Here is a 12215-nt window from a genome sequence, read left to right as displayed (position 1 = left end):
TTGGACCCCTCTGTGGAGCTGGGCATTGCACAGCACTAGAGCTCTTCATGGGAGTGAAGGCAAGACTTGTTCAAGCATTTTCACTCAAAATTTAAGATGCTGTTTCCCAATCCTGATGCTTCCTGCAGCAATCAAGTCACTGCCCTGTCGGCTCCCTTCCCTGGGGTTTCTACAGTTTTAAAGGATACCTTTAGAAACACACACAGGCACACATCCCTTTGTCCCAGAGTTACTACAGTTTGCCTGAAATAAATAAATTCCCCAGACCTGACTCTATTTGCAAGTGATTCAGAAGAATGAAATTAGGGTCTCTGTGTCAGTGGGTCTGCCAAGCCCGTGTGACAGTATGTTCTGTATAGCCAGTTTCAGTTGCTCCCACCACTGTTACATCAGTCTTGCTTCTCGTTGTTTGCAAGAAAAGTCCAAGCAGCAAGAGGGATATAAAAACAAACTGCAAATACAGGATGTATTATGAAACATCAGGCACTGCTTGGAGGAGCTAAGGGAAAACATACTAAATTATTTTCGACTTCTCTTTTCAAACGTATATGGAGAACCAGCGGAGTTTAGCTGGGAGGGTCTGAGTTTAAATTCTGCTATAGTAACAGTGGGCTTGGGTAGCTACATTGTACTATACAAAACAAACTGCTGCTCTACCACACATAAAAGGCGGCAGCAGGAGACAGAGTATCACACACAGTACTGCCTAAAGCGTGCTGGCTACGTCAACAGATTATCTCACTCTGGACTGTCTGGACTGTTACTAATATGCAACTGAAAATGCAACTGATCCAACAACGATGCCGTTAAATTATTTTTTTTTTTTTTAATGAAGCTATATTAACCTCTTCAGTTTAACTAGCACATTAAAAATATAAAAGCAGATGTGACCATCATGGATGTGGGAACTGAATACAAGTAACAAAAAGCATCCCCTCCCCCTCACAGAATAAAGCAAAGTTAGATTGGCCATTTTGTAGATTAAATCCTGGATGACTGTACATGTCAATAAACCTCTCCTCTGTGTGTGCATACATGCACACAAAGCCAAAACAATTTTCATGGTGTAAACCTTTAAAGATCCAGTCCTGCTCCAGATGGATGACAATGCTACAACCTGAGTGTTCCCCTGAAGCTCAACTGCCCACATTTCTCACCACATACACTTCTACGGAAAATGTAAACGAACATCTCAAGCTGTCACTTACTGGAGACCTAACACACGCTACCCTCATGCTAGCCACGACTAAGGCGAATGCAGGCAAGATGAAATCCGTTATTCTTAAACCGATAGTGCCATGGGTTCGTGTGCTGCATTAGCACCACATGTCATCCCAGCCACACTCCACTATTCCTACTCACCAGCAAAGATTTTTTTTTTTCCTTTTTAAGAGAAAATAGTTTCCTGAATTTCACTTGATGTACCATCTCTGCCAGAAAATCATATCAAGAAAAATGATTGTCTCACAATGTCCTGTGATAACAAGGAATTTTGTCTTTCTTTTTTCCCTCAGTATCCCAGCTGGTAAGCATTTCTAGATCTAAGCTTTTGGGCTCATAGTTCATTTTATACAACTCTCTTCTTTGTAACCTACTCTTCTCCTTGATCTTATTTATTCATGCCACCAGTCAGCATTTTAGTGCATCCTTAATACTTGATTTTCCTCTTTATCCTAGTTCTGTCTGCACATTAACCCTGTGGTGACTCAAAACACACTGGTTTACGGTAACCAGCCTAAGACATCATTGTTTTAAGGTATACAACAAGAAATGTGTGTTTCTCCCCACCCTCTTTAAATTAAAAAAAAAAAAGTCACCTCCCTAGTTACAACATTTAGACTAAAAGCTTTTGCTACTGCTTCCACACACCTGCCCACACCCCATCTCTGATTTAAGGTACGATTTTTATTGATGTATAATAATTATTTGAATATAAGAACAATCTCTTCCATTTTCACCAGCTGCCAGTTGTCAGCGCTGGATGGAAGTGACCAGAATGGGAAAAAAATTAAATCTAAGATAAAAAAAAAAAAAAAGAGAGAGAGAAGAAAAAAAAGAAAAAAGAAACCAAAAATATGAAAAGTAGTCATCATAAAAACAAATCCCTAAAGAATGCCACCGGATCTCAAGTGCTGCCAGGCGTGCTCAGAAAGGACTGAAGGCAGACAGATTTGAATGGACTGCTCAGTTTGTCATGGAAAAAAAAAATAGATTTAAAGGTCTACCCACGCGGAAAAAGCACCACCAAAAAAACCCAGACCTGAATTAAGGAACAAAAATAAAATAAAATCAGAAATGCAGCCTCAATGCATCGATTGTCTGCGCTTAAGAGATTTACAGGAGTAATTTAAATGATTCACCTGCTGCCAGTTTTCCTCCAAGGATGGCAAAGCTGAGAAGTAGCCGGTGTCGTGGACAAGCTGGAGTTCCTGGAATATACTATAACTAGCCAAGACATCCATGCTGCTGCTGACCAAGACCCTTTCTTTCTGCTTTTGTGTGTGTTTGTTTGCTCGGGTGGGGGGTTGTTTTTGATCATAAAAAAAAAAAAAAAAAGGAGGAGAAAAGGCAACCAATGATAAATCCAGCGTCCCTTTGGCTTTGTTTTGTTTCAGTCACACTTTAAAAAAAAGAAAGAGAGAGAGAAAGAGAGAGAGAGAGAGAATCAGCGCGGCAGGGACGGCGAGGGCCGGGGGCCGGGCTGAGGAAGACGAGAGGCGCCGGCGCGCACCGAGCACCCCGCGGCCGCCGCACCGGAGCACGTCCCCGCTGCCGCGCACCGCGCAGCCACGAGCCGCGGCCATGCGCGCTCGCGTCTGCCCTCCCCGCCCCCTCCTCTCTTTATTTTTCGGGAGACCACGTCTCGGTGCTCCCCCCCCCGCCGCGTTTTCCTCTCACCCTCCCTCAGCCAAACCCGGCCCGGCCCCCCCCCCCAGCCGCCGCCGCCGCCTCACGGCCGCCTCTCCACCGCCTCTCCACGGCCCCGCCCCCGATCCCCCCTTCCCAGAGCGCAGCCGCGCGGCCCACTCTGGCAGCGCCTAACCATGTAAGGTAAACGGTGGGGCGGGGGGGGCGGGGCTGCGGCGCGCCTGAGTCACTGCCTCCCAATAGCGACGCCGTTCAGGACGCAGGAGGCGGTGCCGGGCCGCCGGTGGAGGCGATGATTGGTCAGCAATGCGGCTCCCACCTCTCGCCGCGGCCCGCGAGGCGGTACGCGGCGAGCTATTTTTAGGGCGCTATATAAAGGAGCGGCGGGGTGCGTGTCAGTGGTAGAGTCGGGTTCGCTGAGGGGCGGCGCGGGTATTGGGCGCCCCGGAACGGTCGCCGTTATCGGTAGAAAGCTTGAGGGACTGGGTGCCGTTTAAGCCGAGGTTACGGCTGTAGGTGTTCTCCTCCCCGCCAAGGCGTGGGCACTGGAGGGGATGGGTAAAGTGCCTCCCGAGCAGCCAGCCCTTCCCGTTCTGTGTGGAACCGTGTGCTTCTCTGCAGCCGTTAGCGTGCGAGTCCCGGGTGGCTGAGGGTGGCCACACCAAGAGAAGCTTTTTTTTTTTTTTCTCAGTTGCCTATGGGTGGGGAAAGAGGAGCAGCTGGCGAGAGTGTCGGAAGGAGGCAGTGGGACTAAGCAGGAGCCGCCGGTGTGGTGCAAGGAGCACGTGCGAGGTGCAGCAACCCAGCTTGTGAGGCACAGCAGTGCTGAGTGTTCAGCCAGGCCGCCTCCAGAAAGGGTCGTGTGCTTATTAAGACATCTGTATTGGCATTTAACCAGGCTTAGCTGTGAGCTGAGTGCTTTCTTAATGCTGGTTTGGGCTGGCTAATAAGCTGTTTGACCTTAAATGGTTTGTGTGGTACAGAGCATCCCCAAAATTGCTCTGGTGCAGGGCACAGTTGCATTTCTGCTTTTGGAAGGACTGCAGAACTGTGTGTGTTCATTTACAGATGATGAGGGTGGAGTGAAGGTCTAGTAATGGAAGAAATGTATTCTCTTAGTTGCCCTCGAATTTGGAGGGCTCTGTAGTCCCATCATTGCCAGGGCTATATCTAGTCACCAGGCTGCTGGATGAACATCTGCCCAGTGCCCTTTTATGGTGGGTTTTTGGCTCTGTGAATTGGACTGAGTATCCGGGTAAGAAGATGCTGCCAGGGATTGTTAAAATGCCTAGTTTTAGAGCAGCTGCATCATGCTTCTCTTGCCTTAAGTGACTAACATGTTTCTGCTCACTGTTGTTTTTCTTCTCCAACCAGAGAAGAGTGGCTGGGCCAGGTCACAGCTGGTATAAATTGGTGCAATGCTGCTAGCACGTCTCATCCTAGGTGTCCCATTCAGATTGGTTTGAAAGTGTGAGGCAGCAAAACTCAGTCTTAATTAGTTCATGATATGTTTTCTTACTTGGTGATTAAGACAAATTGACTTTTCCAAGACTGGTTTCATGTTAACAATTTTGAAAGCTGTGTTTGAAGAAAGGTTATCAGAATAAACCTCCAAAGATAGCCTAGATAATGGCTGCACAAACCGCAAATTCATGTAGCTACTGACAGGCAATGCTGCTGTAACTTCAGAATAAAGCAAAGCAAGCACCACAACTCTAGTTTGGGGAGTCAAAATCCAGAGGGAAAGGGGGAAATGAAGCTGTTGGTGAGGGAACTGCAGTAACTGGGAGACTGGATGTAGACAATTTTATCAAATAAATTATCCTTGCAAAAATGCTTTGAGTGCTTGCATTGCAGTAGCAGCAGGATGGCTCATATGAGCTGATGCTCAGGCTTTGTGAGCTGCTTCTGAAAACAATGCTTGTTTTCCAGCCTTCATCTAAGGAGCTGTAGGTTGTCTCAAGCAAGACCATCTCCAGCACCTTTAGCCTAGCAGAAAAGCTAGGTGTGAGGCTGGATGTGAATAGTATACTGCTTTTTCTCATACATATGCTAAACGTGTAAACGCATGTGTTAGTGGGAAGATGAGAGGAGGGAAGGTTAGTGCAGTAAGTGCTGCTGTAAAGATCTTCTATACCATTGTTACTTATTCCAAACTTGCCTTGATCTGGCAAAGCAGCGCTTTGCGAAGGGAAAACTGAAAGACCGGAGAGGGTACTAAGGTAGTCAGATGTGGAAAGAAGCAACACCTGGGTATCATAATGCAACTGCCATCCTGAGGGAGTTATGCAAGAAGTACCTGCTGCAGAAAAACTTGTCAGCGCAAGGCTATATACATATGCAGAGACAATGAAATAGAGGACAAAAGCAGCAGAAGTTTATGGTATGAGTTACTTCAACATACGTTTGTTTTAAAATGTTGTAATTGCTGTGAGTAAAAAACATTTTGGTGCTATACTTCTGACCTTGTTCAGCATAACTACTATTTTACTACATAGAAAATTTAGTGCTCTGATGTCCCAGCTCCTTTCTAACACTGATGTGAGAGGAGACCTAATCTGTGCAAGCTGTGGGTTGCTCATGCTTTGGTTTATTGCAAAGCCCAGTGTATGCAGGAAGCCCGGGAATCCCCTCTACCATGATAGTCTCCTTTGCTTGATGCTGAGTAGTTCTTGTTTGAATAAATTAAAATCTTTCCACTTGTCTACCTTGTTTTGGACTTTATGCTGAATGTGTAGCCTGTAGGAACAGATACTTTCCCACCCTCAGAGTGAAGGTTGTTCTTAGTCATGGAGCTCATCTGCTTTACACCAGCAAAGAACCTAGCCTGTGTCCATGTTGCACAGTAACCAGTGGTCCTATCTGGTGAGCAGATGCTGGTCTGCTGCTCTGGCTGGCTTCAAGAGAAATTGTCTGAGGGCAGAATTTTGGCTGTGAGCCTTGAGGTGAAATGCTGGGATACAGATCTGGCTGCTTGCCTGGGTGGTTTCCAGGCAGACATTGCATTTTTATTGTCTTGGATATTCTGCTTTGGAGGTCAGTTGAGATAACAGAATGGGGTTGTCACTTGGCAGAAGTAGAAAAGTCTAGACAAAAAAATGAATGTGAGGATATGCTGAGTATAATGCTGTTGGCTCAGCACCTGAGGTAGCATCTACCTGTGCTAACGCAGAGGTAATGGAAGGCAACTTCTGCCAAGCTCTCTTTTCTTTCCCAGGCTGTAGTGACCTTACTTTTGGCAGGCAGCCACTTTTGCTGCTCTGGCCCAACCACACTGCCCATCATGGAGAGCAATGCAATCAGATACAGAGGAGGAGCAATACTTTCCCACTGCCACACAGCTGGGCTCAAGGGCACAGAGGACTACACAAAAGTTTAAGCAAAGGGTGCAGGCTGGACCTACCAGAAGTAAGGACAGACATTTCAGCCATAGCAGATAGTTGTCTCTTAATAGGTAAAGAGAATAACCTGGACAAGAAGGGGACTTTTTTTTTTTTTTTTAAGCCAGTGCCAAACATCCTTATTTCTGTGACTTGCTGGAAGATGCAGGGAGATGGTGTGCCTGGTTGTGCAATAGCACCAATATGTCTTGGCACCTGGGAACAGGGAAGGGATTGGCATCAAGGGGCAATGGAAATAGTTGGTTCCAATAAAAGAAATCATTTTCTTGTTCTTTCAGTTCCTCTAGAGAAACAGGGGAGGTGACATCACTGTTCTTTGAGAAGAGTTTGCTTTCTGTTGTGATGTTTCCAGCCCTGCTGCCCCCAGAGGCAAGGGCAAGGGGTGAACAAAAAGTACTTGATGGGGAAGGCTGATTTGCTGGGGGCTTTGATTTGTGTTTCATTGCTATGGTTTGGATAATACAAAGGTGCTGTAAAGCCATCAGGTAGTATATTAATCTTTTAAACATTTCACTAGATACACTCCCTTTGGTGTCAATGAAACAGCTACACTGAGATCCCCTCTATGCAGCTCATGATGCAGTTTTAAAGCCTGTGGTGAAGCACTTTCTCCAGGTGTCTAGGCTATCTACTGTCACATCTACATGTTAGGCTGTTGTCTCCATCTCTTCCTTTCCTGTCTCAAATCGAGAGTTAATACAGCTTTCTTGTGCTTAGAACGTGTGACAGAGGTGTTCAAAGGTGTTGGTTCTTCAGTCAGTGTCTCTCCTGCAGAGGAAGAGGCTGTGCTGCAGGTTGGTAGGGTTGAGGTTGCTACTGATGTAAAGCTGAGCAAAGGGAAGGAAGAGCACTGAGAAGCCTGCTGAAGCATGCTTAGATTTGCAGCTGTACACTCTCCAGGAGTGGATGCAGAAAGCTCTTGCTGGGGACTGGGGAAGGGAGGACTTATGGTGTTAGTTTACTGCCAGGTGGTATGGCTGGAAAGAGGCTGCCAAAGACACAATGGGAAAGCTCAAAAGCCACCCTGCTGTTCAGGGTTGCCACATCATGATACCCAAATGTGTGTGTGCATCTGTGTCCATGTGTTACACAGATGTGTGTCAAAATCTCAATAAACACCAAGCAGCCAAAAGAGAGAATTTCCCAGTATGAAGTTTCTCTGTGCAAGCCCTGGACATCCCCTGTTCCCCTTGAGGTTGAATAGCTCCCACCCTTCTAACCTCTTGCCTCCTCCTCAGACCCCAGTTTCCTGGAGAAAGGCCTCTATTGTTGGCCCCACATCCTTCTCCCATCCTTGCACAGCAGCATTTCAGTGATCTGGAGGGTAGCTCAGCGTTTCACGCTTCCTTTCAGCAGCTGCAGCCTAAAGACAACATCCCAAGGGCACAGAGCATGGAGGTGTTTTCCCTTCCTGTCTCCATCTTGGAGAGCAGCATGGCAGCTAGCATCCTGCTGTAGCTCACAGCCATCTCCCTTGACAGTGCTTGGCTCTGCCTATGTGGGACACACTGTGAAGCAGGAGGGGAGCATCTCCATCATGGGCCTGTGTGGGTGGAGGTGCCTTCTGGCTTCCAGCGAGCCACAGCAGTGTAAAGGGGGACCAGTGTTTCACAGCAGGTTCCTGTGCTTCTCCTTCCTGAAAAAAAGGCACCATTTTGACTCCTTTTCCCTTTAAAATCAATGACCTGTGGTCATTGCAAGGAGTTTAATTGCAGGGCAGCTAATGACTACCCTCCAGAATTAGGGATGAGTGTGTTCAACCCATAATCATAGCTTAGGGCATCTGAAAGTCTCACTGGACTGTGCAAGTTGATCATTGGCGAGACACACAAGATACATAGTGGGAAAGCAGGGTATACCATCTCAAAGTGGAAACATACTCATCTCAGTCCTCTGGAGTGAGACAAAAAAGAAAGCCTCATGCTTCAAGGAGAGTCAGAAATCATTGCTCAAGGGGTCTGATCCAGGTCTGGCCTGGAGGATTTTGACCCCTCATCCTGAAAAGGCACCAAGCAGACACAGAGCGTATAAGAGAACTGAGTTTCCACTTTGGAGGAAGGAGTCTTATCTGTGGTTTGTTCACATGCTCTATAGTTTTTGTAATCAGTTTTGCCTTGTGGCTATGGCTGTCCACATTAGAGTCAGTCTCTGCCTCCCAGGTTTCAAAGCCAAGAATGCAAAGCAGCGCTGTCCAGGAGAGCACTGCAGTTGTGCTCAGAGCAGTATGGTGATGGGCCAAAGCTTCCAGACATGTACAAACCCAGTGTTACCAGTGGGAGATATGATCTGCTTTGGGTACCGCTGAAAGCTCTAAAGCCATCTGGATCTCACTATTCTCTCTGCTGTATTTTGAGTCCTTCACTTCTGTCCAAAATGATCTGTCTGTTTCTGAACCTTCTGGCAAGGGCAGTTATCATTGCTATTCTGTCAGTGTTCAGCATCTGACATAAACTCTCTGATAATATTAGTAGGCTCTCAGGTACTTCTACCGTACAAATAATAAATAATAATGAGCTGCAAGGAAGACTTGTGAGTCTCAGGCTCAGACTGGACTCTTGTGGCTTCCAGCTGAGGTGTCTACTATGTAAACCTTCGTGGGCTGCTGCTGGCTGTATCTGTAGCAATGCTACAGTAGCCTTGGAAGATGCTGTGCATCTGTCAGCAGACATAAGAAAGACATGTTCCTAGTTATATCTCTGGGTTGGTAGCCTTTTAATGGCCAACATGGATCACTCTTGGTTAATTTATAGGAAACCTTACAATAGAACAGGAGGATACTGGCATGATTCAGCAGATAGTAACCATGGGCTGGCTTGTGTTATTATATGTTACCTTGGAAAAAGTTGGTTTGTCTTGGCTTTAGCGAGCAGGAAGCACCATGGAAGACTGCACAGGCAGCAAGGGGGGCTTATCATCCACAACTCTTCTGCAGTGCTGCAGCAAACACTCTCAGCACTTGGTGCCTGTGGGAAGGGAGGGCTCTCCAGAAAGCAGGGGCTAGAGCAGTGCCACTGTTTGTTTTTCTGTCCTAGACTTTTCACAGATGAAAGAAATGCAATGCATTGAAAACAAAACCTATCTTCAGCTGGAAGCTGCGAGACTCTGTGTTCTTTTTACATCCTCTTGGGGTTTCTGTCTTCATCCGGTTCCTTATGAGGAACTGCTGAAGGTATGGGTCTCTCAGTCAAGCATGGATGCGTGAATTAATAAGGATATGCTGGAGTGCAGGGAAGCAAACTGAGGCTCCAAGCTTGCTTGCAACAGCCAGTTATGTTAGGTGATGTGGGTATCCTGGCCATGCTCACCTGCTGCTTTTCATGTTCCCCAACAAAGGTGCATGAAGAATAAAGGAGCTGGCTTGACATACACACACACACACACACATACCTCACAGCAGCAGCCAGACAAAGAAACTAGGGTCAAACTCAATGCTGGGCCAGAGTCTCAGTTCTGTTTTTATCAGTCAGGCTCTGCTGGCATGACACAAGGGTGTCACATGGGTATTGCAGCATTTCCTCTTCTAAAGGACTTCTTTGAGAACTGCTGTTGTATGAAAAGAGAAGGAAGAAGCTTTTCCCTTGGGCAGCCCCTTCCTGTTCCAACACCAGCTGCACCTCCAGGACCTCTCCATTTCTTAGCCCTCACCCTACTTGAAGACAGGCCTTTGAAAAAGGCCCTTCAGACATAGTTGATAAAAAATTGCTCACAGTCAAGCTCTCCTGGATGCTCATCCATTATCTACTGGGCAGGTGTGGACTGCTGAAAGGAAAATGAATGTTGCTCGAGAGGAAGAATTGATCTTTGGACCTCTCTCCCACCATAGTTTTTGTTCCTTGACTTTGATTTCTCTTGAGGGTCTACATGGCTCTCTGTAGTGTGAGCAGCAGTCAGCAGAGCATCTCATACCTGCTTAGCCTATGTTGCATGCTTCATCACTGGATCAGATGGATACCTGGCTGCTGGCAGAAAGGCAGTAGCACTGAGAGTCCTGCATTCATATGAGGGTGTTGTTTGCACAAAAAAGAGCTCACAGGTTAACTGTGAGAGAGAGAAAAAGCTTAGCTCCAGATCACAAAACAAGTTAGAACGCAGAATAAACTCCATATCCTCTCAAATTGCAGATTGATGTGCAGGGACTGGCCTGGAGTCACCCATAGTTGGAGAAGACTCCTGACTGCCCACCTCAATTTGGGGCTTGAGGGAGCTCAGCTGAGCTGTCCTACCCTCTGGGGCAGTGTTCAGCAGGGTAGGTGGCAGTTGGTCATCTCTGCCCTTCCCACTCATAGTAGTTCCTGCCACCAATTGTTACTATTAAAACCATCGGTAATAAGGGGTGGTGGAAATAATTTTATGAACTGAAGGTTACTTCTTGTACCTCATGATCCTATTTTCCTCTAGATGAAAGGCTAATACCTGCAGAAAGTGTACTGAGAGGTTTTTCTCTGAGGAAAGAAATTAAGAGGTAGTACAGGGTGATAAGTGGGAGGTGAGGAAATCTAAGTCTTGTATTGCAATGCCCTGCCTTGAGATCTGGTTTTGGGTGCCTGAGGGTAGAGATGCTGGGTGTCATCATTCCTGCCAGAGTTTTGCCGAACAGAAGGCAGGTGCCTCTCAGTCTGAGACAGAGAGGCCGAGCCTTGGAAGAGTGAAGAAACAGGGAGACAGATGTCTCTCCAGAAACTTGCAAATTCTTGGAATTAGATGAATAGGCTCAGCAGCTGTCTCAGTCTCTGATAACACTTTTTCTCTTAGAGGTAGCAGCAAAGGGTGAACCTTGCCTTTTTGTGGAGCAGGGAGACTAACTTACTTACATTTTACCTTACAAACCGGGGGACTCTTAAGTCCAGCTTCCACTGAGCAGTGTGAATGTATGGATCTCAGGTAAGGGATCCAAATCCTTAATCAGAGGGACAGAGGTGTGACCAGAGGCACCTGCTCTCCCAAGATCTTCAGCAGGAGTGGCTGCAAAAGTCTCCAGCATAAGTGAATTTTCATCTGAAGAACGTGAGGCTTTTTTTGAAATTGAGGCATTTCATGAGAATTTGTCAATCTGGACGTAATTTTCCACAGGAAAGTCAAACTGAATCCTTCGGTCTTTTCTGGTTTGTTTTGATAATGGTGAAATGTCTTGTTTTGACAGAACCAGAATGATCATTTCTGTGATGCAAATAATGTTTTACTTCCACCTTCTTATTTTACTACATTTTCTGATAGCTATAAATACCCTGTTCATAACAGTTATTAATCATTTTCTTGCTCTAGATTATATTTAATGCTGTATCTAATTTTTTATATATGCTGTTGTGTTTTGACATCTAAGCCAAGTGTCATTTTATTTTAGTCAAATGAAACAAAATTAAATTAAGATGCCAAGACAAGAGCAATTCACTCTTTATCAAAAATAAATATTTTCTCATTTTTAAATTATTTTTTTCTTTCAGTTTTCCACTTCCTGATGGGGAATGTGACTATATTCTAGGTGTGAGGCTATGGAAAGCAACTGTTTCAAATCAGTATGGTCTTCAGCACTCAAGTTAAATCAGTGCTAGCAATTAAAAAGCAGGCATGCAGGTTAAAACAGTATGAGCAAAAATAACTTCCCTTTTCAGTTAATGAGGTTTCATGTGGAAAAAGAGAAGATGAAAGGTTTTGGTGTGCCTGTTGTGTAGCTCTTATCAGCTGCAGTGCCTAGGAAATGTCTGGGTTTGCAGTACCTGTCTCATCAACTCCCAGGCTGCAGTTTAACAAGTTGTACCTAGAATCAGTGGGGAAGCTGGTGTGACTTCCTGACCTGGAGGGCAGTACCTCTACCTCACACAAACATCTGCCTTTGGGTGCTGGGGTTTCTGTTATCAGTGTTGCTGGCTTACTGTATGATGCTTTTGCGTTGGGCTGCGATAAAGGACTTACACATCACACTTGGAAAATTCTTTTTATTGACTTAAT

General features: G+C 45.9%; 1 protein-coding gene across 1 annotated transcript in view; it reads right to left on the bottom strand.

The window, feature by feature from the left end:
- The window catches only part of KLF7 (KLF transcription factor 7), a 53485-nt gene extending 51023 nt beyond the window's left edge, over positions 1–2462 (bottom strand). Inside the window, exon 1 of the mRNA XM_054381163.1 lies at positions 2361–2462. Coding sequence (XP_054237138.1) covers positions 2361–2462 — 102 coding nt within the window. The remainder of the gene's footprint in view (positions 1–2360) is intronic.
- Positions 2463–12215: the final 9753 nt, after the last annotated feature.

The sequence above is a fragment of the Indicator indicator genome, chromosome 5 (assembly GCF_027791375.1).
Source record: "Indicator indicator isolate 239-I01 chromosome 5, UM_Iind_1.1, whole genome shotgun sequence".
In the NCBI taxonomy this organism is placed as follows: domain Eukaryota; kingdom Metazoa; phylum Chordata; class Aves; order Piciformes; family Indicatoridae; genus Indicator; species Indicator indicator.
This window is presented reverse-complemented; position numbering and strand designations above follow the sequence as displayed.